Source organism: Oncorhynchus gorbuscha, linkage group LG12 (assembly GCF_021184085.1).
Source record: "Oncorhynchus gorbuscha isolate QuinsamMale2020 ecotype Even-year linkage group LG12, OgorEven_v1.0, whole genome shotgun sequence".
NCBI lineage: Eukaryota > Metazoa > Chordata > Actinopteri > Salmoniformes > Salmonidae > Oncorhynchus > Oncorhynchus gorbuscha.
Genome location: NC_060184.1, coordinates 14,694,210 through 14,721,929, shown reverse-complemented (window position 1 = coordinate 14,721,929; position 27,720 = coordinate 14,694,210). Strand labels below are relative to the sequence as shown.

The window sequence follows — 27,720 nt, the reverse complement described above, 5'->3', positions numbered from 1 at the left end:
GGACCATTCTTGATACACACGGGAAACTGTTGAGCGTGAAAAACCCAATAGTGTTGCAGTTCTTGACACACTCAAAACTGTGCGCCTGGCACCTACTACCATACCCCATTCAAAGGCACTCCAATCTTTTGTCTTGCCCAGTCAATCTCTAAATGGTCTATCGGTAAATAGCCCACCCATTTTTACCTACCTCATCCCCATACTGTTTTTATTTATTTACTTTTCTGCTCTTTTGCACACCAATATCTCTACCTGTACATGACCATCTGATCATTTATCACTCCAGTGTTAATCTGCAAAATTGTAATTATTCGCCTACCTCCTCATGCCTTTTGCACACAATGTATATAGACTCCCTTTTTTTCTACTGTGTTATTGACTTGTTAATTGTTTACTCCATGTGTAACTCTGTGTTGTCTGTTCACACTGCTATGCTTTATCTTGGCCAGGTCGCAGTTGCAAATGAGAACTTGTTCTCAACTAGCCTACCTGGTTAAATAAAGGTGAAATAAAAAATAAAAGCATTCCAATTCATCCCAAAGATGTTCAATGGGGTCAGGGGTCTGTGCAGCCAGTCAAGTTATTCCACACCGATCTCGACAAACCATTTCTGTGTGGACCTCGCATTGTGCACGGGGGCATTGTCATGCTGAAACAGTAAAGGGCCTTCCCCAAACTGTTGCCACAAAGTTGGAAGCACAGAATTCTCTAGAATGTTATTGTATGCTGTAGAGTTAAGATTTCCTTTCACTGGAACTAAGGGGTCTAGCCCAAACCATGAAAAACAGCCCCAGACCATTATTCCTCCTCCACCAAACTTGACATTTGGCACTATGCATTCAGGCAGGTAGTGTTCTCCTGGCATGTGCCAAACCCAGATTCATCTGTCGGACTGCCAGATGGTGAAGCGTGATTCATCATGCCAGAGAACGCATTTCAACTGCTCCAGAATCCAATGGCAGCATGATTTACACCACTCCAGTCAACACTTGGCATGGTGATCTTAGGCTTCTGTGCAGCTGCTCGACCATGGAAACCTATTTAATTTATCTGTTATTTTTCCAGGTAAGTTGACTGAGAAGACATTCTCATTTGCAGCAGACCTGGGGAATAGTTACAGGGGAAAGGAGGGGGATGAATGAGCCAATTGTAAACTGGGGATTATTAGGTGACCGTGATGGTTTGATGGCCAGATTGGGAATTTAGCCAGGACACCAGGGTTAACACCCCTACTCTTACAATAGGTGCCATGGGATCTTTTATGAACCACAGAGTCAGGACATCCGAAAGACAGCACCCTACACAGAACAGTGTCCCCAATCACTGCCCTGGGGAAATGGGATATTTTTTAGACCAGAGGAAAGAGTGCCTCCTAATGGCCCTCCAACACCACTTCCAGCAGCATCTGGTCTCCCATCCAGGGACTGACAAGGACCAACCCTGCTTAGCTTCAGAAGCAAGCCAGCAGTGGTATGCAGGGTGGTATGCTGCTTCATGAAGCTCCAGACAAACAGCCCTTGTGCTGACATTGCTTCCAGAGGCAGTTTGGAACTCGGTAGTGAGTGTTGCAACCGAGGACAGACAATTTTTACTCGCTTCAGCACTCAACAGTCCCATACTGTGAGCTTGTGTTGTTTACCACTTTGCAGCTGAGCCATTGTTGGTCCTAGAGGTTTCCACTTCACAATAACAACATTTACAGTTGACCAGGTTAACTTTAGGGGCAGAAACTTGACATCCAATGACTGTGCCATATTGAAAATCAGAGCTCTTTTTTTAAACTAGGCAAGTCAGTTAAGAACAAATTCTTATTTTCAATGATGGCCTAGGAACAGTGGGTTAACTGCCTTGTTCAGGGCCAGAACAGATTTTTACCTTGTCAGCTCAAGGATTCGTCCAACGCTCTAACCACTAGGCTACCTGCTGCCCCAGGCTACCTGCCGCACCTAGCTCTTCTGTAAGGCCATTATACTGCCAATGTTTTCCTATGTAGATTGCATGGCTGTGTGTTTGATTTTATACACCTGTCAGCAATGGGTGTGACTGAAATAGCCGAATCCACTCATTTGAATGGGTGTCCACATACTTTTAAATATATAGTGTAGCCCGATGATCTTTCAGACTGATCACTTATGCCTGGATAATCCATATATGTGGAAATGTTTCCATTTGGAAGGAAGAGATTGGAAATGTACCTATCATGTACATATCATGTAGTCCCAAGTCCACAGTACTGTTCAGCAAAAGAATCACTCAACCCAGTCACCCAATAGCTACAGTATACTTTAAACTAACTTTCTACACCATTGACGAACACAGTGATTGGCTGGTAGTAGAAAGTGTATAATGTATAGAGGAAGGTCACAACGAACCCCGCTATGTAAACGACACATGGTTGTCCTTGAATGTTGTTGTTTTTTTTTTTTTTTCATTTTTTTTTTTTCAAACAAGTCATGCTATAACTACTCAAGTTAGCTCTATACAATATTGACCTCTCTGGGCCAATGAACAACACTGCACCCTTTTATTTTAAAGGCACAGTCTGGGATAAGTAATGCTGCTCAATGGTAATTCTTGGAGAATATAACTTTTAAATGTACCATGAGCTTAGAACCCCATCATAATGCAAAGGTTGTATCACTAAATGTTTTATGTTTTGAGTTTTTGTAAACATTGTATCACGTTGATCAGTTGAGTGGTTACATTCCTCCATGCCCTTCCTTCAGCTGTATACCAAATCAAGTTGTTTTATCAACACATAGCTCAGCGGCCTTGTTAAATGGCTACACTTGTGTCTTTGCATAACATTGCAAACTCTTATCATGTCCTTGATACATATATATATTTTTTAAATCTTGAATGAAGTTGTAAAAATAAGTGTACTTGTAGTTTGATGCTTGAGTCAAAATGTAAACTACAAGTCATTATGATACACATGGCCGTCCAGAAAACCAGTCCCCCAACAGTCAAACTTGAAATGTTCCTAGTCTAATTTGTTCTGTAGAGAGGATAGAAAGGGCTTAAATACACACGTACAGCTTACAGCTATATAAAATAAAGTGAAGTTAATTCATTAAGTTGACAGGTGAGCCTATCATCTCATGGTGTCTCAGGGCAGGCGATCAGTTGGTGCACTTGGACGCAGGACGCCAGGTGGCAACTTGAGGGTGGTTCAGCTCCACTTCTTTGCCAGGCTAGAGCAGTTGGAGTACTTATTCCTGTAAGCGCAGGAAGTGGTGGAAGTGGCTGTAGAGAGAGGAGACTGCACAGGGAAATTGTATTTTTTGCTGAGAATGTTTTTGTTGATCGGGGGCTGAACAAATCTTTTTGCCCGCACTGACGCTGCAGACAGCTATATCCGTCCAGTAATACAGGACTATTAAAGGCCCAGTGCACTACTTTTGTGAAAAAATCTGTTTAAATTTTTGATTTATTACTACAAATTTTTACTTTGATTTACACCCTCAGCACCCCTACTTCCCGCGGCTATGCATAGCATACACAAAAAGTATAACAAATGGAATGAGTGACTGTAACGTGTACGCTGTGAGTCGGGAAGCAAGTCCAGGGAGTGTATTTAATATATAAATGAACATAGAACAAAACAAGAGACACAGGTAGTGTACAGACATGAACACTGGAACAGAAACAATAACACCTGGAGAAAGAACCAAAGGAAGTGACATAAGGCAGGTGATGGAGTCCAGGTGAGTCTGATGAGTGGCTGGTGCGCATAACGATGGTGATAGGTGTGTGAAATAATGAGCAGCCTATTGACCTCGAGTGCCGGAGAGGGAGTACATGTGACAGTACTCTAGGGCAGGTAGTCTAAGGCAGGTAGTCTAGGGCAGGTAGTCTAGGGCAGGTAGTCTAGGGCAGGTGGTCTAGGGCAGGTAGTCTAGGGCAGGTAGTCTAGGGCAGGTAGCAATGTTGATTGTAAGGACAAAAGATGACACAAGCACACAAAGCATGTTTTTCAAATATGGTTGGATAGTTGCACAGATCGAACAATAAAATTGAATTCACCATGGTCCCAGTTCACCAGATAACCATGTCTGTGTCTGAAAGTGTCTGTGATGAGGTTGAATCAACATGGAAAACTAATTGGATTTGTAAAAAGTAATCAACATAAGAGCATTTTGTCTTTTCTTTTTAACCCAACTTTTAACCTAAATCTAATGGCATGGTGAAATGTTTGATTGATTGCACGTTGAATTCACCTTAGTTGATAACTCAACCGAATGTAAATCAAAACTAGACGTTGAACTGAGTTTGTGCTGAGTGGGTATGCCCTGGTCAAAAGCAATTCACTATATAGAATAGCATGCCATTTCAGACACATCAATTATTCTCCCATGAGATGGGGAGGTACATAAGTGAATAGTAACTACCTAAAGACTTTATGAATATGTTGGATATATCTTTTGCACGTTTATGATCTATGCACTTACAGCTGAGGCTGACATGTTTGAAGTTAAGCCTAAATGTACTTCCAGAAAAGACCGAATTGAAATGGAATTGATCCCAACCCTGATGAGCATACCCCTGATAAAGGCTCCAGAACAGGTTTAAGTACCTACTAATGTAAATAGACGTTTAGGGCTATTTAGTAGGTCTACATGTGACCTACACAGCCTTTCTCTACTTTCCTCTATTTCAAAGAAGTATACTCCTTACATGAAAACGAATCATCCGAATAGGGCTATGACAAGACACATATAGGCCTAGAAGACACCTAACCTATGACCTGGAATAATCCCTTTAACTCAAACTGTATCAGTGAGAGAGCTGATAGCAAGATTTCGTACCTGAGCTGAAAGGGGAATATTTTCTCGTCCTTGTCCAGCTCCTCGACTATTGGACCGTTTCTCTTTGCTTTCAAACATTTTTCATAGCCTAAGTACTATGATTCCCCCCTCAGCTCGATGTAGCCACTGGCTTATAATAAAAGGATGTGGCCACAGAAGGGTCCGTGCTATCCGGAATCCTAAGGTTTGGGGTAGCGACATCCCAATGATCCCGTATAGCACTCATGTGAGTGTTGTCTCCATCGCGCGCTTGAGACGTCGAAGTACTGCACATGCGTACAGTAGCATCCGTGGTGGAGTTTCATTCATACACAAAGCCTCAAAATATCAGGTTGTTTTCTAACAAGGCCATCCATATTCGTTTTTTCCTACATTGATTGCCGCTTTTTGCGGTTTATTAGAGCACAAGGAATAGAAGCCATACAATGAAGAAACGTTATGTGGACGCAAGCAAGCTACGGAAAATGAAAAAGATAAAAATTACGGAGGAGATATCTGAAAGGTATAGTGAGGTGACGCATCGACCGGATGCCGTTGCTTTTGTTGTTGCTAGGCTTTGTGTAATGCGCATCTTCGTCATTCTCACCTGATGTCTATTTTTATCACAATAATTGCTTCTTCCCTTTAGCCTACTCTTGGACGCTGTATGATATGGAAAATGACATTGTGGTTGCTAAATAGGCCTACAAACATTATAGCGGAGTCAACTTGAAAAATAAGCCTTTGCAACTTGATGTGGGTAGTTTTTACAGTACATGATTCAGGCTATCTTCTCTCATTTGAAGGGTAACCATTCAATTATGCTACAATAATCAAACATCGTGTAGGCTATTATTATTATATGCTCTGACCTTAATAGATATAGGCCTACTTAAACCTATTCGTACAATGTCAGCTTACTACCAGGTAGGCATTACAGGCATTTCGTTACAGACAGCGTGTCTAGACCAATAGAGATTTCGCGATGTCCCCTTTGTGACGAGACAAAGCGCTGAGGTATGTTCAGTGTATGAATGCACGAACTGGAAGTTGCTCTGGAAAAGCGCGTCTGGTAAAAGGACTAGAATATACATTTCAATTGAGATCATCTCCTCTATCATTTCCTTTGTGTGTGGGGGGAGGGGGGGAAGGGGTTGGTACCCAGTATCGCGGATGAAACGTTGTCATGGTTACCAAACAAAAAAAGGGGTTGATGTAATAACAGTACGCTATGTAGGTGTCGAGCGCACGAACAAAGGAGTTGTTGAAAACAAGACAGGAGTGTAGTCTATAATGAGAGAATGTAGGCATTATCTTATCCAAGTGTCTATTTTCTCCAAGATGATATAAAAACTAGGTTGGGTTCCCAAATGTAAAATAATGTAATGAATCGTGATTTAGTGATTACACTATTTGCCTAATGAGATGAATCCCTATATGAGTCTATGGATCACCTAATTTAATGAAGCTTTATATGCATAAGTCCGTTTATTATATTTAATGAAGCAAGACTTCAAAATGTTTTGCACACCTTTTACATAAAAGTAACAGTATCTTTCACAGTTTGCCAATATTCCTGCCAAATGCATGATAATAACGGGCTTAGGCCTATATCGTGAGAAATAAGCTACATTTAGCTCTTCCAGTAGATTTAGATGTTTTTTTAACCTTCAATCACAGATCATCAGCATGACATTTTTACCATTATTCCATAAAATTATAACACACACATTTGACTTCAGAAGAGTTTATTTACAAAAAGCTATATCCACCAATTTTCACACTTGTGTTTTTTCATCAGAAATGAATGCTTATGGGTACCAGTATGTCAAATATTACAGTCCTCTTAGATGTATATTGTAAATGGTTTTGTTGCAAAACACTAGACTGCTCTTTCCATGACATAGACTAACTAGGTGAATCCAGGTGAAAGCTATGATACCTTATTGATGTCACTTGGTAAATTCACTTCCATCAGTGTAGATGAAGGGTAGGAGACAAATTATTTGATTTTCAAGCTTTGAGAAAATTGAGACATGGATTGTGTATGTGTTCCTGTCATGCAGGTGAATGAGGACCCAAAAGCGACTTGGCGAAAACAGAGTATTTAATCCAGAATAAACTTTACAAAACAAAAAGCATAATACTACACGTAAAGACGAGAACAGACTGGAGACTTGATCGAGAACTGCAGGTTGCCTCGGGAAGGCACTTGAACCTAGCAGACTCAGACACCTGCTCACCACGCAGCATCTGAGGGAAACACGACACGACAGGGCAAAACATAGACACAGCACGGTGAATTATATATGAGGATCCGACAGGGCAGGTACGGGAAACAAGGAGAGAAATAGGGACTCTAATCAGGGAAAAGGATCGGGAACAGGTGTGGGAAGACTAAATGATGATTAGGGGAATAGGAACAGCTGGGAGCAGGAACGGAACGATAGAGAGAAGAGAGAGCGAGAGAGGGAGGGGGAGAGAGAGGGATAGAAAGAGGGAAAGAACCTAATAAGACCAGCAGAGGGAAACGAATAGAATGGGAAGCACAGGGACAAGACATGATAATAAATGACAAAACATGACAGTACCCCCCCACTCACCGAGCGCCTCCTGGCGCACTCGAGGAGGAATCCTGGCGGCAACGGAGGAAATCATCAATGAGTAAACGGTCCAGCACGTCCCGAGACGGAACCCAACTCCTCTCCTCAGGACCGTAACCCTCCCAATCCACTAAGTATTGGTGACCCCGTCCCCGAGAACGCATGTCCATGATCTTATGTACCTTGTAAATAGGTGCGCTCTCGACAAGGACGGGAGGGGGGGGGAGGGAAGACGAACGGGGGTGCGAAGAAAGGGCTTAACACAGGAGACATGGAAGACAGGATGGACGCGACGAAGATGTCGCGGAAGAAGCAGTCGCACAGCGACAGGATTGACGACCTGGGAGACACGGAACGGACCAATGAACCGCGGAGTCAACTTACGAGAAGCTGTCGTAAGAGGAAGGTTGCGAGTGGAAAGCCACACTCTCTGGCCGCAACAATACCTAGGACTCTTAATCCTGCGTTTATTGGCGGCTCTCACAGTCTGTGCCCTGTAGCGGCAAAGTGCAGACCTCACCCTCCTCCAGGTGCGCTCACAACGTTGGACAAACGCTTGAGCGGAGGGAACGCTGGACTCGGCAAGCTGGGAAGAGAATAGAGGAGGCTGGTAACCCAGACTACTCTGAAACGGAGATAACCCGGTAGCAGACGAAGGAAGCGAGTTGTGAGCGTATTCTGCCCAGGGGAGCTGTTCTGCCCAAGACGCAGGGTTTCTGAAAGAAAGGCTGCGTAGTATGCGACCAATCGTCTGATTGGCCCTCTCTGCTTGACCGTTAGACTGGGGATGAAACCCGGAAGAGAGACTGACGGACGCACCAATCAAACGACAGAACTCCCTCCAAAACTGTGACGTGAATTGCGGGCCTCTGTCTGAAACGGCGTCTAACGGGAGGCCATGAATTCTGAACACATTCTCGATAATGATTTGTGCCGTCTCCTTAGCGGAAGGAAGTTTAGCGAGGGGAATGAAATGTGCCGCCTTAGAGAACCTATCGACAACCGTAAGAATCACAGTCTTCCCCGCAGACAAAGGCAGACCGGTAATGAAGTCTAGGGCGATGTGAGACCATGGTCGAGAAGGAATGGGGAGCGGTCTGAGACGACCGGCAGGAGGAGAGTTACCCGACTTAGTCTGCGCGCAGTCCGAACAAGCAGCCACGAAACGGCGCGTGTCACGCTCCTGAGTCGGCCACCAAAATCGCTGGCGAATAGACGCAAGAGTGCCTCGAACACCGGGATGACCAGCTAACTTGGCAGAGTGAGCCCACTGAAGAACAGCCAGACGAGTGGAAACAGGAACGAAAAGGAGGTTACTAGGACAAGCGCGCGGCGACGCAGTGTGCGTGAGTGCTTGCTTAACCTGTCTTTCAATTCCCCAGACTGTCAACCCGACAACACGCCCATAAGGAAGAATCCCCTCGGGATCAGTAGAAGCCACAGAAGAACTAAACAGACGGGATAAGGCATCAGGCTTGCTGTTCTTGCTACCCGGACGGTAAGAAATCACAAACTCGAAACGAGCGAAAAACAACGCCCAACGAGCTTGACGGGCATTAAGTCGTTTGGCAGAACGGATGTACTCAAGGTTCTTATGGTCTGTCCAAACGACAAAAGGAACGGTCGCCCCCTCCAACCACTGTCGCCATTCGCCTAGGGCTAAGCGGATGGCGAGCAGTTCACAGTTACCCACATCATAGTTGCGCTCAGATGGCGACAGGCGATGAGAAAAATAAGCGCAAGGATGAACCTTATCGTCAGACTGGAAGCGCTGGGATAGAATGGCTCCCACGCCTACCTCTGAAGCGTCAACCTCGACAATGAATTGTCTAGTGACGTCAGGAGTAACGAGGATAGGAGCGGACGTAAAACGTTCTTTTAGAAGATCAAAAGCTCCCTGGGCGGAACCGGACCACTTAAAACACGTCTTGACAGAAGTAAGAGCTGTGAGAGGGGCAGCAACTTGACCGAAATTACGAATGAAACGCCGATAGAAATTAGCGAAACCTAAAAAGCGCTGCAACTCGACACGTGACCTTGGAACGGGCCAATCACTGACAGCTTGGACCTTAGCGGAATCCATCTGAATGCCTTCAGCGGAAATAACGGAACCGAGAAAAGTAACGGAGGAGACATGAAAAGAGCACTTCTCAGCCTTTACGTAGAGACAATTCTCTAAAAGGCGCTGTAGAACACGTCGAACGTGCTGAACATGAATCTCGAGTGACGGTGAAAAAATCAGGATATCGTCAAGATAGACAAAAACAAAGATGTTCAGCATGTCTCTCAGAACATCATTAACTAATGCCTGAAAAACAGCTGGCGCATTGGCGAGACCAAACGGCAGAACCCGGTACTCAAAATGCCCTAACGGAGTGTTAAACGCCGTTTTCCACTCGTCCCCCTCTCTGATGCGCACGAGATGGTAAGCGTTACGAAGGTCCAACTTAGTAAAGCACCTGGCTCCCTGCAGAATCTCGAAGGCTGATGACATAAGGGGAAGCGGATAATGATTCTTAACCGTTATGTCATTCAGCCCTCGATAATCCACGCAGGGGCGCAGAGTACCGTCCTTCTTCTTAACAAAAAGAACCCCGCCCCGGCCGGAGAGGAAGAAGGCACTATGGTACCGGCGTCAAGAGACACAGATAAATAATCCTCGAGAGCCTTACGTTCGGGAGCCGACAGAGAGTATAGTCTACCCCGAGGAGGAGTGGTCCCCGGAAGGAGATCAATACTACAATCATACGACCGGTGAGGAGGAAGGGAGTTGGCTCGGGACCGACTGAAGACCGTGCGCAGATCATGATATTCCTCCGGCACTCCTGTCAAATCGCCAGGTTCCTCCTGAGAAGTGGGGACAGAAGAAATGGGAGGGATGGCAGACATTAAGCACTTCACATGACAAGATACGTTCCAGGATAGGATAGAATTACAAGACCAATTAATAGAAGGATTATGACATACTAGCCAGGGATGACCCAAAACAACAGGTGTGAAAGGTGAACGAAAAATCAAAAAAGAAATAGTCTCACTGTGGTTACCAGATACTGTGAGAGTTAAAGGTAGTGTCTCAAATCTGATACTGGGAAGATGACTACCATCTAAGGCAAACATGGGCGTAGGCTTGTCTAACTGTCTGAAAGGAATGTTATGTTTCCGAACCCATGCTTCGTCCATGAAACAACCCTCAGCCCCAGAGTCAATCAAGGCACTGCATGTAGCACCCGAACCGGTCCAGCGTAGATGGACCGACATAGTAGTACAAGATCTAGATGAAGAGACCTGAGTAGTAGCGCTCACCAGTAGCCCTCCGCTTACTGATGGGCTCTGGCCTCTTACTGGACATGAATTAACAAAATGTCCATCAAATCCGCAATAGAGGCACAGGCGGTTGGTGATCCTCCGTTCCCTCTCCTTAGTCGAGATGCGAATCCCTCCCAGCTGCATGGGCTCAGTCTCTGAGCCAGAGGAGGGAGATGGTTGCGATGCGGAGCAGGGAAACACCGTTGATGCGAGCTCTCTTCCACGAGCCTGGTGACGAAGATCTACCCGTCGTTCTATGCGGATGGCGAGAGCAATCAAAGAGTCCACACTGGAAGGAACCTCCCGAGAGAGAATCTCATCTTTGACCACTGTGTGGAGTCCCTCCAGAAAACGAGCGAGCAGCGCCGGCTCGTTCCAGTCACTAGAGGCAGCAAGAGTACGAAACTCTATAGAGTAATCCGTTATGGATCGATCACCTTGGCATAGGGAAGCCAGGACCCTAGAAGCCTCCCCACCAAAAACTGAACGGTCAAAAACCCGAATCATCTCCTCTTTAAAGTTCTGGTAATTGTTAGAACAATCAGCCCTTGCCTCCCAGATAGCTGTGCCCCACTCTCGGGCCCGGCCAGTAAGGAGTGAAATGACGTAAGCAACCCGAGCTCTCTCTCTAGAGTATGTGTTGGGTTGGAGAGAGAACACAATCTCACACTGGGTGAGAAAGGAGCGGCACTCAGTGGGCTGCCCGGAGTAGCAAGGTGGGTTATTAACCCTAGGTTCTGGAGACTCGGCAGGCCAGGAAGTAACAGGTGGCACGAGACGAAGACTCTGGAACTGTCCAGAGAGGTCGGAAACCTGAGCGGCCAGGCTCTCCACGGCATGGCGAGCAGCAGACAATTCCTGCTCGTGTCTGCCGAGCATGGCTCCTTGGATCTCGACGGCAGTGTTACGAGCGTCTGTAGTCGCTGGGTCCATTCCTCGGTCGGATCCTTCTGTCATGCAGGTGAATGAGGACCCAAAAGCGACTTGGCGAAAACAGAGTATTTAATCCAGAATAAACTTTACAAAACAAAAAGCATAATACTACACGTAAAGACGAGAACAGACTGGAGACTTGATCGAGAACTGCAGGTTGCCTCGGGAAGGCACTTGAACCTAGCAGACTCAGACACCTGCTCACCACGCAGCATCTGAGGGAAACACGACACGACAGGGCAAAACATAGACACAGCACGGTGAATTATATATGAGGATCCGACAGGGCAGGTACGGGAAACAAGGAGAGAAATAGGGACTCTAATCAGGGAAAAGGATCGGGAACAGGTGTGGGAAGACTAAATGATGATTAGGGGAATAGGAACAGCTGGGAGCAGGAACGGAACGATAGAGAGAAGAGAGAGTGAGAGAGGGAGGGGGAGAGAGAGGGATAGAAAGAGGGAAAGAACCTAATAAGACCAGCAGAGGGAAACGAATAGAATGGGAAGCACAGGGACAAGACATGATAATAAATGACAAAACATGACAGTTCCATTCAGAGAATGACTGGGCAAGACAAAATATTGAAGTGCCTTGGAATGGGGTATGGTAGCTCACCGGGTTGAGTCAAGAACTGTAACAGTTTCCGGTGTATATCAAGAACGGTCCACCACCCACCATCTCATATTACTGTACTGATTCATTTTAAAATATATATATTTTTAAAATATGATGTCACAAATGTATCATTTGTACAGCTTGTTACAAAAAAATGTCATTATTTGTATCATTAGACGGTGTAAAACCTTGCAATGCTAACTTTTTATATCTGGGTGTTTTTCAACAAAATGTGATTGTTTCATTTCATAGAGACAAACTATCTAGTGATATGTTTCAAACAAATACATGTCTGTCATTGAACAACCCAATGCCATGATTAGATAGTGAAAAAACACACCAGTCTCTTTCCTGTTCTGTGGTGGTTCATTTCTTTACTATCAAATGAGAAGAGAACTTATCACACAAGTCAGAATTATACTTAAACATCTTTAAACACTTATTAATAAGGGAGCAGGTCAATACAACACACACATATAATGTGAATAGATGTAATGCTCTACGATAATGATGGCTGCTCATGGCTGGTCGAAGATTCATGCTCAGATGATTCATTGAGAGCCTCGAGACAAAAGTACAAAGGACTTTTATAGCTAAGATACACCCCTTTCAACCTACATGACAAACAACAGATATATAGAATTGGTCACAAGGTTAAGATCTGTATGAAAGATACCTATAATACATAGCAGACAGCATCTGCTGTGTCAGCAGTTTTCATTGTGTAGAGACCAGTGTCTGGCCCCGTATAGAACTCATGCTCTGGAATGCTCTTTAGGTTCTATCACCCAAAAGACATCGTAAATCTCCTGTCAGTGTTATTTCCCAGAGGCCCATCCTCAGTAGAACACATATGCAATAGTTAACTAAATACTCTATTCTGTTGGGTAAAACAACCATTTGATGCAATAAAAGTATTATAACATGATCTTGACATTTTTCCACCATAGTTCTTTAAACAAACAAAAAACAAATTTACCAACATTTCTGAAAATGGATATATAGCGTTTTGGAATTAAACTCTTCATATCCTCCTCTTATGCGTGTTTTGCAGCGCTTACACCTTTCTGAAGTTTATGATCGTGTGGACTCTGGTGCTCCTGGCAGATTTTATACTGGAGTTTCGATTGGAATACCTGTGGCCCTGTTGGCTATTCTTCAGGAGCGTCTACACCACTTTCCACTGCCATGGGCTGGTGAGGACTTTATCAGTTATCTTGTGTCCCAAATGACACCCTATTCCCTATAATATAGTGCACTACTTTTGACCAGAACCCTACTTTTGAAAGTAGTGCACTATATCACATGGAATAGGGTTCCATTTGGGATGCTGCCCTACCTTAATGGTCTACTAGATGGAAGTCAATAACAGTAAAGTATTGAGATCAAAATATTGTTGAAAATAGTTTTAGGCCTTGCAACCTGTTATATAAATGTTATAAATCTGTCATATACCACAGCCATTGTCATCTTGTTCGAAACTCAAGCAGACAGAATAAAATGTAGCTGTCCAACACAGCACCAACATAATGTCTCTCTGTTGCAGGTGATTTGTGTGGTGTTTGTGTGTGCGGCGTTCACCCTGGACATCTTTTGTTTCATTTTTGTTCCCCTCCACTGGTTGTTCTTCGCAGCCAGCACCTATGTCTTATTCAATTACATTTGGCACACAGGTAAGTATATCAAGGCTGTTTTACAGCTTAACAATATGTATTGTATTGCCTAGCTGTGGAATGCCTTAGATAATGATAATGTGGAATGTTATATCATTGATGTCTGACAAGTCACACGTTTCTGTAAAGAGTTGAAACAAACCATTCCGGTAACAGATGAAACCTTCCATTATGTAAACTTTTACAATTATGAAATCTGACATAATATAAATGATGAAATTTGACGTAATTGAATGTTTCAACCCGTTACATAGAAATGGAACCACATTATGCTGTTTTGTTTGTAAGAGCACAGTTCTGGTGGTAGCTACACTATCTATGAACATAAGCTTAGTATTTTCTCTTGGTAAGTTGTGATGTTTTTTATAATAATTGATTTATTCTTCTCAGAGAAAGGCATCTGTATGTCAACGGTGTCCCTGTGGGTGTCCCTGTGGGTGATGCTGGTGTACACGGATGCTTCGTTGAGGCTCAAAGATCTGAACAACTCCCACGCCAACCTGTCTCATCTCTTCGCAGCGCACTGGTAGGTCGATTGAAACACAAAGCACTTCTCACCAAATATTCACCCTCGAGCAGAATCTTCCAAACAAACCCAGTTTATACGCTGTAGATACTTTCTAAATGCCAAGGATTTTCACAACCGCTTGAATTGAGTGGGTTTAAGCTAACGTCTTAAAATCGCAATGAATCACAAGTGGCATACTCTGCTCATGCATGTGTTTGTCATCATGACACACAATAATGTAGGCCATTATTTAATATTTATTTTCTCTCTCCTGCTCCCCCCCCTTCCCCCCAGCATTGGCTACCCTGTTGTCTATCTGGGGTTTGACGCCACATGTTACTTCACCAGCATCTTCAAACTGCGGACGCAGAAAGCTGTGCAGAGCGAAAACAACTTCCATATGCACCTCCTGGAACAGTCCCTACCTCTGGGCCTGCAGCTTTACCCCAAGAGCATCACAGACGACAATGGCAGTAAGTACAGCTTTACCCCAAGAGCATCAGAGACATCAACGGCAGTAAGTACAGCTGCAAAGGCAGTAAGTACAGCGGAGATTGTGCCTATTACTCATTAATTCTGGCTCTGTTTTACACTGTTATGAGATGATTCCCCAATGGTAGTACTACTTTGTTTGGTAAGTCAGTTGTTTCCAGGTTAAACCCATTAGATGGGCTCTGGTAAGTCAGTTGTTTCCAGGTTAAACCCATTAGATGGGCTCTGGTAAGTCAGTTGTTTCCAGGTTAAACCCATTAGATGGGCTCTGGTAAGTCAGTTGTTTCCAGGTTAAACCCATTAGATGGGCTCTGGTAAGTCAGTTGTTTCCAGGTTAAACCCATTAGATGGGCTCTGGTAAGGCAGTTGTTTTCAGGTTAAACCCTTTAGATGTGCCCTGGTAAGGCAGTTGTTTTCAGGTTAAACCCATTAGATGGGCCCTGCCAAGGCAGTTGTTTTCAGGTTAAACCCATTAGATGGGCTCTGGTAAGGCAGTTGTTTCTAGGTTAAACCCATTAGATGGGCCCTGCCAAGGCAGTTGTTTTCAGGTTAAGCCCTTTAGATGGGCCCTGGTAAGGCAGTTGTTTTCAGGTTAAACCCTTTAGATGTGCCCTGGTAAGGCAGTTGTTTTCAGGTTAAACCCATTAGATGGGCCCTGCCAAGGCAGTTGTTTTCAGGTTAAACCCATTAGATGGGCCCTGGTAAGGCAGTTGTTTTCAGGTTAAACCCATTAGATGGGCCCTGCCAAGGCAGTTGTTTTCAGGTTAAACCCATTAGATGGGCCCTGCCAAGGCAGTTGTTTTCAGGTTAAGCCCTTTAGATGGGCCCTGGTAAGGCAGTTGTTTTCAGGTTAAGCCCTTTAGATGTGCCCTGGTAAGGCAGTTGTTTTCAGGTTAAACCTTTTAGATGGGCCCTGGTTAAAGTAGTTCAGTACATAGAGAAAGTGGAGCCATTTGGAACTCATATAATGCCAAAGGAGGACATTTTTAGTTAATGCTCCACTTTAATATCTCTATGCGTGTAGGAAGATAAATGTTACATCTCATTGTGAGTCCAATACTCTGTAGCTAGATATTGTCTTTGAAATATAGCTCTTTCCCCCTGCAGACTCAAAGTGGAGGCCTAAACCCGAGTCCAGTCAGTACCAGTGTCAGAACGGTGCTGTGGCGTCTGACGAGAGACTCACCATGGACTGCCTCCAGATCCACAGTGGAGTGGAGCAGGGAGGGACTGAGAGGGGTGTGGAGGCAACAACGCTGGGAGACTCAAATCCCCAGCCACCCCCGTCCTCCAAACCCAGAGACCCCCCCACCGACGGTGGAACAGGAGGAAGGTCGACAGGAGGAGGGTCGACTGAGTCTTCGGCCACCACCGAAAATCTACCTCAGGAGGAGCAAAGCGGCAAAGTCCCCCGTGCCGCCAAAAGCTCATCCTCCTCCCCCAAAGCACGCAGGATGTCCCCTGGCGCCGCTAGCATCCCTTCGCCTCCTCCCACTGGCAGGTCTGAAAGGAAGCAGAAGAACGGGTCCAAAACGGTCAGCCCCAATCGGCACGCCACAGACAAGGGCCCCGTCGCGCCAAATCCTCACGCTGACCAAATCACTAAGTAGGGATACTCCGCCGCCATTCCCTTTCATTTCATTGGCTTTGGAGACACACAGAGAGATGTCTCTTCTTATTCTTTACCTCTCTCTCTACCTTCCTCTCTCTCCCCCCTCTATCTCTCTCTCCCCCTATATTATCTTTCCCCCTCCACCTCCCTCTCTCTCCACCTCCCTATATCTCCACCTCCCTCTCTCTCTCTCCACCTCCTTCTCTCCCCTACCCCTTCTCCCTCCCCCTCTCCCCCATTTCCCAGGCTGGAGCAGGAGATGAGGAGGCTGAAGGGCGAGCTGCAGGCCAGCAGACAAGGTGAGCAGGAGCTGCGCAGCCACGTCTGCAACCTGACCAACAGCGAGCACAGCCTGAGGCCCGAGGTGTCTTTGCTCAGGCAGAACAACGATCTGCTCCAGAGCAAGTGAGTGATAACATTGCATTTTATGGTCTATTTTGTTTTGCCTCACATAGTGACCCTAGTGCCCTGTCTGTCTGCCATACACTGTTTTTGTCTCCCCCTGCTGGTTACTAGGCAGGTAGCCTAGTGGGTAGAGCATTGGGCCAGTAAACGAAAGGTCGCTGGTTTGAATACCCGAGCCGACAAGGTGAAAGATCTGTAGATGTGCCCTTGAGCAAGGCACTTGCTATGGCTGACCCTGTAAAACAACACATTCCATGCACCTCTCTAGTGGATGTGAAAATAAAACATTTTGCTGTTTATAATTATCATATGCACTGACATTCTGTTTGAAATGTTATGTTATGTCTTGTCCCCCCTCTACCCCACCACCCTCCACATATGGCACTATTACACTGAGTATTGTACTCAAGCCAGGTTAGCACAAGTAAGCAAAGTGGTGTAGTACCTTGATGCAATAATGTGATTATACTCAAATGAAATAACTATGTTAAAGATGCAGTCCGGGATCTTAAGAACTTACAAATTCATAACATATTTTACACATTGGAATTCAAAACATTTCATACAAATTGCCCCAAAAAAACAGGACGGAACATGAAATGAATTACGTAGTACCCAATTGTGCAACATTTTCAGGGACCTGTTTTGGCTTGTGAGCACTTCTTTCAAAACTACTGGCTGAAATTATACTTTAGCTTTCGAGAATCACATGAAGTGCTACGGAAATCTTTTTCACGTTTTGAACCTTCTAACCAATTTAGTGGGAATGGAATGTATTGATTCACATACACCAATGCTGCATTCAAGATGCACCTTATTGGGCCCATAGGGCTCTGGTCAAATGTAGTGCACTATGTAGGGAATAGGGTACCATGTAGGATACAGACCAAATACTCCCTTTAGTCTAGAACAGGGAAGGGCAACTTTGATGGGGGTGAGGGCCACCACTAGGCCGCAGTGGCTCATGAGTCTGCGTACCCACAGGCCTCAGGCCTACAAAAGGGGGAATGCGACAGTTGCCCATCCCTGGTCTAGAACATTGTAGTTTGACTCTGTGTTTCAGGATCTTGTCTCTGACCAAGACCAAGCAGAAAGACAAGCAGATCAGCGCCGTGCTAGAGAAGAAGACCAGAGCAGAGACAGAGGCCAGGCTCTCCATAGAGAAACAGCTGGCCGAACTCCAGGCTCACAAAATAGAGGAGGCGGCCATCTTAGCTCGTAGTAGTCTACCAAACAGGTATGGCACTCACTCTCTCACCTTCCTCCATTATTTTGTATTCAAATGCATATACATGTATGACTTGCATGTAACGCAACAACCTTTACCCTCAGATGCTATTGAGGTTGCATCCCAAATGGCACCCTATTCCCTATGTAGTTCACTATTTTTGACCAGGGCCAATAGTAGTATGGTCAAAAGTAGTGCACACTATATACAGTGCCTTCAGAAAGTATTTATACCCCTTGACTTATTCCACATTTTGTTGTGTTACAACCTGAATTAAAAATGATTCAATATTTTGTTCTCACTCATCTACACATAATACCCCATAATGACCAAGTGAAAACATGTTTTTTGACATTTTTGCAAATGTATTGAAAAAGAAATAGAGGAATCTAATTTACATACTGTAAGTATTCACACCCCTGAGTCAATGCTTTGTAGAAGCACCTTTGACAGTGATTACAGCTGTGAGACTTTCTGGGTAAGTCTCTAAGAGCTTTCCACACCTGGATTGTGAAACATTTGCCCATTATTATTTTACACATTCTTTAGCTATGTCAAATTGGTTTTTGATTATTGCTAGACAACCATTTTCAGGTCTTGCCATATATTTAAGTAGATTTAAGTCAAAACTGTCACTCGGCCACTCAGGAACATTCACTGTCTTCTTGCTAAGCAATTCCAGTGTAGATTTGGCCTTGTGTTTTAGGTTATTGTCCTGCTGAAAGGTGAATTCATCTCACAGTGTCTGGTGGAAAGCAGATTGAAACAGGTTTTCCTCTAGGATTTTGCCATGATCATTGCTCTATTCCATTTATTTTTTATCCTGAAAACTCCCCAGCCCTTAACAATTACAAGCACACCCATAACATGATGCAGCCACCACTATACTTGAAAATAGGGAGAGTGGTACTCAGTAATGTGTTAATTTGGATTTTCACGAACATAACACTTTGTATTCAGGATAAAAAGTTAATTGCTTTGCCACATTTCTTTGCTGTATTACTTTAGTGCCTTGTTGCTAACAGGATGCATGTTTTGGAATATTTGTGTTCTGTTCAGGCTTCCTTCTTTTCACTCTCTCATTTAGCTTAGTATTGTGGAGTAACTACAATGTTGTTGATCCATCCTCAGTTTTCTTCTATCACAGCCAAACTCTGTAACAGCTTTAATGTCACCATTGGCCTCATGGTGAAATCCCTGAGCGGTTTCCTTCCTCTCCGGTAACTGAGTTAGGAAGGACGCCTGTATCTTTGTAGTGACTGCGTGTATACCCCATCCACACTTCACCATGCTCAAAGGGATATTCATTGTCTGTTTAAATTTTTTTACCCCTCCACCAATAGGCGTCGTTCTTTGCAAGCATTGGATAACCTACCTGGTCTTTGTGGTTGAATCTGTGTTTGAAATTCACTGCTCGACTGAGGGACCTTACAGATAATTGTACGTGTGGGGTATAGAGATGAGGTAGTTATTTAAAAAAGAATGTTCAACACTATTATTGTTCACAGAGTGAGTCCATGCAACTTATTATGTGACTTGTTAAGCCCATTTTTACTCTTGAAATGATTTAGACTTGACATAACAAAGGGGTTGAATACTTATTGAGCAAAGACATTTCAGCTTTTCATTTTGTATTAATTTGTAAAACTTTTATCTCAACTTAATACATTTTAAATTCAGGCTGTAACACAACACATTTTGGAAAAAGCGTGAATAATCTGAAGGCAGTCAATGTTCCAGATCAGGGGTTCTCAAACTTCTCAAACTTTTTGGGGTCGGAGAAATTTCATCAGGGACCCTCATAATCAAAACACAAAAAATACAAAGAGTTTTACTATGACTTCGGTAGTGCATGGCCGGACTAACCAAGTATCAGGCCCTAGGAAGGAACATTTTAAAGGCCTGCCTCTTGGCATCGGAGAGAAAATGTTGGAGTTTTCAAGTTGAAATTACAGTGCATTTATGTATTGAGAAGTATTCAATACAAGACCTTGAAAAAATATAATTGGATACCAATAACCCTGTGACCCTCCCAGGCCCATGTTGCCCAGGGTTAAGAACATACATTGTAGATTAATAATATTGCATTGTATTGTATAGCACCCTCTAAAGTTATTTGGATCGCTTGGCCAAAATGTATTTCATCTGTTGTTGTTAGTAATATTCAAATTTTTTTTAACATTTGAGATCTGACAGAGGACCCCCTGCAGTACCTCCAGGGATCCCTGAGAACCCCTGCTCCAGATCCTAATTTCACCAACACTTGCTTTTATTTATTTTATTTGCTGTACTATTAACTTTCTTTTCATTGCAGCCGGTAACAACTATCATAGTAAAAAAAGCATAATAATTAGTGAAGTATAATATTTGTTTTACGCAAACCAAAGTACAGATGGATTTCAAAATGCCCCCCCCCCCAAATCCCAAGACCGCTTGCTGTTGATGTTGTCATGTTTCTTTGTCTTTGGACTACCCCACCTCCTCAACCACCTCCCCAACCACCTCCCCAACCACCTCCCAAATCCCACAAATAAGCAGCACCTCTCTGACCACCTGAAACAAAGCATGTACTATTCTCTCTATCTTCCACCACACTAGGCAGGAACACTCTGTGACCCTAATGTTAAGGAAAAAAGAAAAAGATCTAGAGACAGAGTACAAACAACTACAGCTGGAGAGTCAAGGGAAAGAGGGCCGTCTAATAGCTCTAGTGAATGAAGTCGAGGTAAAAACAAAAAAAAGTACTACTCTTTCACACGAGTGGGCTCCGTACGAATGTACGTGTGGAGTTTGTGAGTTTTCACGTCTTGCTCGTTGTTGAAGTGATACTCCGTTGTGTTGTCTTGCTCGTTGTTGAAGTGATACTCCGTTGTGTTGTCTTGCTCGTTGTTGAAGTGGTACTCCGTTGTGTTGTCTTGCTCGTTGTTGAAGTGATACTCCGTTGTGTTGTCTTGCTCGTTGTTGAAGTGATACTCCGTTGTGTTGTCTTGCTCGTTGTTGAAGTGATACTCCGTTGTGTTGTCTTGCTCGTTGTTGAAGTGATACTCCGTTGTGTTGTCTTGCTCGTTGTTGAAGTGATACTCCGTTGTGTTGTCTTGCTCGTTGTTGAAGTGATACTCCGTTGTGTTGTGTTTTTGGATATGCCATTTTGTAGACTTGTGGCTTGTTGCGTGTGACTATCTGTGTCATTATTTGTGTTTGTGGGTTTGAGTAGCAGGAAATGGTGTTTCGGCCAGTGCTTTGAGGACTTTCAGATCTTCAGTTTTGTTTGTGTTGGCCTGAACTCAACGTACTGTAATGTGGGCACTTTGTATTTGCATTCATCGATACTGTATGCTAACTGTATTCGTTTCACATATATTTAATATCTTGTTGTTTGTGATTATTGTTTTCTTGTGGTGACATATACATCATGAAGCATGCAGACATTGCAGAGGCAGAAGCCAAGTCTTTCATAAAACATTGTACATCTTAAAGTGAATTCATCATAGGTTACAAGTTAGTTATTTAGTAATACAACCCAATACAACTGTTACTACCTCCACTTAACTTGTGAATATCTAAAAACCTATTTTACAAAAAACAAAGAAAGAATCCTGTCCTTAGAGCGTTTAAAAAAATATTCAGCTCACATTGTTTTTTGAATGGCTGGCCATCCACCAATCCACCATCACTGTTGGAAATAGATATTGTGGTCATGTTGTGCATTGGTTCCCGAACTGGGGAAATTGGCTTTCTAATGAGGGCGTTGCAATTCTTCAGCACTCAAAAAAAATGCATTCTACAAGTTTGGGGAACCAAAGCACATCCTGTTAAAAGCACCTCAGAATGACTGCTAAACCACCAGGGTCATGTTCAGTAGGACACACGGTTTAAAACGGAAAACGAAACCAATCGTTTCTTTTTGGGCAACTCCAGGCACAACCACCACCTTACACTCAATTCCAAACCGTGTTCTCCTGTATCGTACCTACTGAACACGGCCCTGTTAGTCCACGCTCCTTTGTTAGCCTGGCATCCAAACTGAATTCGCTACGTTTCACCATCGCTTCGCTTTACAACAACAGTGAAATGTAGCTTAATCCATTTGGGTGCCAACCAGTCTGCTTCTATGTAGCCCTGGGGCTATTGCGAGTGTCTCTCTCCCTGATCCCATCCCAGGCCCTGGGGAAGTATCGTTATGTGGAACAGGAGGAGCAGGATGTGCTGCTCTCTGCCCTGTCAGCCCTGCAGGACAAGGCTCAGCACCTGGAGTACAACCTGAGCGCCGAGACGCGTATCAAACTGGACCTGTTCTCAGCCCTGGGAGACACCCGCAGGCAGCTGGAGATAACACAAGGTCCCCCTCCCCATTTATGTTAAAGCGCTATATAATCATTTTATAGCTTAATAGAATTATGTCATAGCTTTATAGAATTATGTTATAGCTTTATAGAATTATGTTATAGCTTTATAGAATTATGTCATACTTTTTTGAATTATGTTATAGCTTTATAGAATTATGTTATAGCTTTGTAGAATTATGTTATAGCTTTATAGAATTATGTTATAGGTCTATAGAATTATGTCATACGTTTTTGAATTATGTTATAGCTCTATAGAATTATGTCGTAGCTTTATAGAATTATGTTATATCTGTATAGAATTATGTTATAGCTTTATAGAATTATGTTATAGCTTTATAGAATTATGTTATAGGTTTATAGAATTATGTCATACTTTTTTGAATTATGTTATAGCTTTATAGAATTATGTCATAGCTTTATAGAATTATGTCATACTTTTTTGAATTATGTTATAGCTTTATAGAATTATGTCATAGCTTTATAGAATTATGTCATACTTTTTTGAATTATGTTATAGCTTTATAGAATTATGTTATAGGTCTATAGAATTATGTCATACTTTTTTGAATTATGTTATAGCTCTATAGAATTATGTCGTAGCTTTATAGAATTATGTTATATCTGTATAGAATTATGTTATAGCTTTATAGAATTATGTTATAGCTTTATAGAATTATGTTATATCTGTATAGAATTATGTTATAGCTTTATAGAATTATGTTATATCTGTATAGAATTATGTTATAGCTTTATAGAATTATGTCATAGCTTTATAGAATTATGTCATAGCTTTATAGAATTATGTCATAGCTTTATAGAATTATGTCATAGCTTTATATAATTATGTTATAGCTTTATAGAATTATGTCATAGCTTTATAGAATTATGTCATAGCTTTATAGAATTATGTTATACCTTTTTTGAATTATGTTATAGGTCTATAGAATTATGTCATAGCTTTATAGAATTATGTTGTAGCTTTATAGAATTATGTTATAGCTTTATAGAATTATGTCATAGCTTTATAGAATTATGTTATAGCTCTATAGAATTATGTTATAGCTTTATAGAATTATGTTATAGCTTTATAGAATTATGTTATAGCTCTATAGAATTATGTTATAGCTCTATAGAATTATGTTATAGCTTTATAGAATTATGTTATAGCTCTATAGAATTATGTTATAGCTCTATAGAATTATGTAATAGCTCTATAGAATTATGTTATCGCTTTATAGAATTATGTTATAGCTTTATAGAATTATGTCATAGCTTTATAGTATTCTGTCATAGCTTTATAGAATTGTGTTATAGCTTTATAGAATTATGTCATAGCTTTATAGAATTATGTTATAGGTCTATAGAGTTATGTCATAGCTTTGTAGAATTATGTCATAGCTTTATAGAATTATGTTATAGCTTTATAGAATTATGTTATAGCTTTGTAGAATTATGTCATAGCTTTATAGAATTGTTATAGCTTCATAGAATTATGTTATAGCTTTGTGGAATTATGTTATAGCTCTATAGAATTATGTCATAGCTTTATAGAATTGTTATAGCTTCATAGAATTATGTTATAGCTTTGTGGAATTATGTTATAGCTGTATCGAATTATGTCATAGCTTTATAGAATTGTTATAGCTTCATATAATTATGTCATAGCTTTATAGAATTATGTTATAGCTCTATAGAATGATGTTATATCTTTATAGAATTATGTTATAGCTTTATAGAATTATATTATAGCTCTATAGAATTATGTTATAGCTCTATAGAATTATGTTATAGCTTTATAGAATTATGTTATAGCTTTATAGAATTACGTCATAGCTTTATAGTATTCTGTCATAGCTTTATAGAATTATGTTATAGGTCTATAGAGTTATGTCATAGCTTTGTAGAATTATGTCATAGCTTTATAGAGTTATGTTATAGGTCTATAGAATTATGTCATAGCTTTGTAGAATTATGTCATAGCTTTATAGAATTATGTTATAGGTCTATAGAATTATGTCATAGCTTTGTAGAATTATGTCATAGCTTTATAGAATTATGTTATAGCTTTATAGAATTATGTTATAGCTTTGTAGAATTATGTCATAGCTTTATAGAATTGTTATAGCTTCATAGAATTATGTCATAGCTTTTTAGAATTATGTTATAGCTTTATAGTATTCTGTCATAGCTTTATAGAATTATGTCATAGCTTTATAGTATTCTGTCATAGCTTTATAGAATTATGTCATAGCTTTATAGAATTATGTTATAGCTTTATAGTATTCTGTCATAGCTTTATAGAATTATGTTATAGCTCTATAGAATTATGTTATAGCTTTGTAGAATTATGTCATAGCTTTATAGAATTATGTTATAGCTTTATAGAATTATGTTATAGCTTTGTAGAATTATGTCATAGCTTTATAGAATTGTTATAGGTCTATAGAGTTATGTTATAGCTTTATAGTATTCTGTCATAGCTTTATAGAATTATGTTATAGGTCTATAGAGTTATGTCATAGCTTTGTAGAATTATGTCATAGCTTTATAGAATTATGTTATAGCTTTATAGAATTATGTTATAGCTTTGTAGAATTATGTCATAGCTTTATAGAATTATGTTATAGCTTTATAGAATTATGTTATAGCTTTATAGAATTATGTCATAGCTTTATAGTATTCTGTCATAGCTTTATAGAATTATGTTATAGGTCTATAGAGTTATGTCATAGCTTTGTAGAATTATGTCATAGCTTTATAGAATTATGTTATAGCTTTATAGAATTATGTTATAGCTTTGTAGAATTATGTCATAGCTTTATAGAATTGTTATAGGTCTATAGAGTTATGTTATAGCTTTATAGTATTCTGTCATAGCTTTATAGAATTATGTTATAGGTCTATAGAGTTATGTCATAGCTTTGTAGAATTATGTCATAGCTTTATAGAATTATGTTATAGCTTTATAGAATTATGTTATAGCTTTGTAGAATTATGTCATAGCTTTATAGAATTATGTTATAGCTTTATAGAATTATGTTATAGCTTTATAGAATTATGTCATAGCTTTATAGTATTCTGTCATAGCTTTATAGAATTATGTTATAGGTCTATAGAGTTATGTCATAGCTTTGTAGAATTATGTCATAGCTTTATAGAATTATGTTATAGCTTTATAGAATTATGTTATAGCTTTGTAGAATTATGTCATAGCTTTATAGAATTGTTATAGCTTCATAGAATTATGTTATAGCTTTGTGGAATTATGTTATAGCTCTATAGAATTATGTCATAGTTTTATAGAATTGTTATAGCTTCATAGAATTATGTTATAGCTTTGTGGAATTATGTTATAGCTCTATAGAATTATGTCATAGCTTTATAGAATTGTTATAGCTTCATAGAATTATGTTATAGCTTTGTGGAATTATGTTATAGCTCTATCGAATTATGTCATAGCTTTATAGAATTGTTATAGCTTCATAGAATTATGTTATAGCTCTATAGAATTATGTCATTGTTTTATAGAATTGTGTTATAGCTCTGTAGAATTATGTTGTAGGTCTATAGAATTGTTAAAGGTTTATAGAATTATGTCATAGCTTTGTAGAATTATGTTATAGCTCTGTAGAATTATGTTATAGTTCTATATAGCATTGATTTAGCCGATTGCCAATTTGAGATATGCACGTGTAGCTTGAACTTTCACTTAAATCTTGCATTGATATCAATGGAAGATTTGCTTGAATATTCCAGTTATACTGTATGCCCGATTATTATGTGAGGATTTGACACTGTAAGGAGAGTTCAGCTACAGTAATTCAGTGACTTCATAAATTATATTTTTAATCTATAACTCCATCGCTTATCGTGACTCTACTGTACCTCTGTCCCACAGGAAAAGTACTCAAGCAGGATAAGGAGATTGGCGAGATGAAACGCAAGATCGCCGAGGTCATGGCTGTCAGTCCTGGCATGTCCTTCATGACGCCGCGGCCCGCAGTACCGCAGTACCTCACCAAGTTCCTCAACTCAGAGCGCTATGTGCTCAACCCACGGGCGCTGATGTACCAGTGTCTTAAGAAATAAGAATCCACCACAACCTGTTGAAAACATGCGGTAGACCATCTTAAGCCTTATCTTGAGCAGGGCTCCGCCTGTGCAGTCACTTGTAACACGTCTATCTCCTAGAAACGGGAGAGCACCCAAGAGACTTCCTGGTTGTGGCGATGATGTCACAGTGCTCAACAACATTATCAGTCTCAAGGATTTGTATACGGTAGTTCTCACAAAACATAAACTGTCAGATGATTACCTTCTCAGTAACTCTCCATAAAATCATTGGCGAGGTGGGAAACAAAAAGCCTTTGGCTGCTTCACAGGTGCTTAATTCACAAAGCAAATATTCCTTAGTCTTTCCTCTGAAGAAGTATTTGAGTTTAGAGGACTTGTGAGATTACTGACGCCTACGGCGATGTTTTAATGTAACATTGAGCTCCCTTGACTACAGTAAATATGACATTTTATAGATGCTCGTCCGTTAGGACACTGTTGGCTTTTCAATTCAGAATCCTGACACAATGTACCGTGTAATGTGATTTGGGTTGAGCAAGATTAGGTTGGAAGAGAATTGGGCTGTCTGAGCTCACTCTTAGCAACTCTGTCCTTATGTCGTTGTTTTCGGTTTCTCTCTCTTATTCATTTGCCTTATATTGATGGGCAACGTTTATTCAATGCATGTATTGCCAGTGGACAAACCCCTGGCCTTGATTATCAACCTTTTGGGTCCTTTGGACAGTGTCACTTCAAGTTAAAGGATGATCAGGTCGTACCAGACCTGGGTTCAAATACTATTTGAAATCAATACTTCCTTGAGCTTGTCTGGAACAATGGTGTAACGGCGTTCGTCTGTTGAAGGAAGAGAGTCGGACCGAAATGCAGCGTGTTTGTTACTCATGATCTTTAATGAATGAAAACGTGATACATGAAATAACTATACAATACAAAACAACAAACGGAACGTGAAATCTAATTACAGCCTATCTGGTGAACACTACACAGAGACAGGAACAATCACCCACGAAATACAAAGCGAAACTAAGGCTGCCTAAATACGGTTCCCAATCAGAGACAACGAGAATCACCTGACTGATTGAGAATCGCCTCAGGCAGCCAAGCCTATACAACACCCCTAAACAGCCGCGATCCC

The 27,720-nt window shown here is 41.3% G+C and overlaps 1 protein-coding gene across 2 annotated transcripts; it reads left to right on the top strand.

The window, feature by feature from the left end:
* Positions 1-5,108: 5,108 nt before the first annotated feature.
* Positions 5,109-27,518, top strand: si:dkey-12h9.6 (macoilin). Of its 2 annotated transcripts, XM_046291193.1 has the most exons (11): positions 5,109-5,310; positions 13,302-13,443; positions 13,794-13,920; positions 14,311-14,446; positions 14,723-14,901; positions 16,028-16,526; positions 16,779-16,937; positions 18,001-18,174; positions 20,764-20,890; positions 22,327-22,504; positions 26,410-27,518. In XM_046291193.1, the coding sequence occupies exons 1-11, from the start codon at positions 5,234-5,236 to the stop codon at positions 26,598-26,600; spliced, it is 1,989 nt and encodes a 662-aa protein (XP_046147149.1). In that variant the 5' UTR covers positions 5,109-5,233; the 3' UTR covers positions 26,601-27,518. The 2 variants fall into 2 exon arrangements, 1 of the variants encoding a protein (XP_046147149.1); XR_006830675.1 differs by lacking the exon at positions 20,764-20,890 and having other exon boundaries at positions 26,410-26,543.
* The last annotated feature ends 202 nt before the right edge of the window (positions 27,519-27,720 follow it).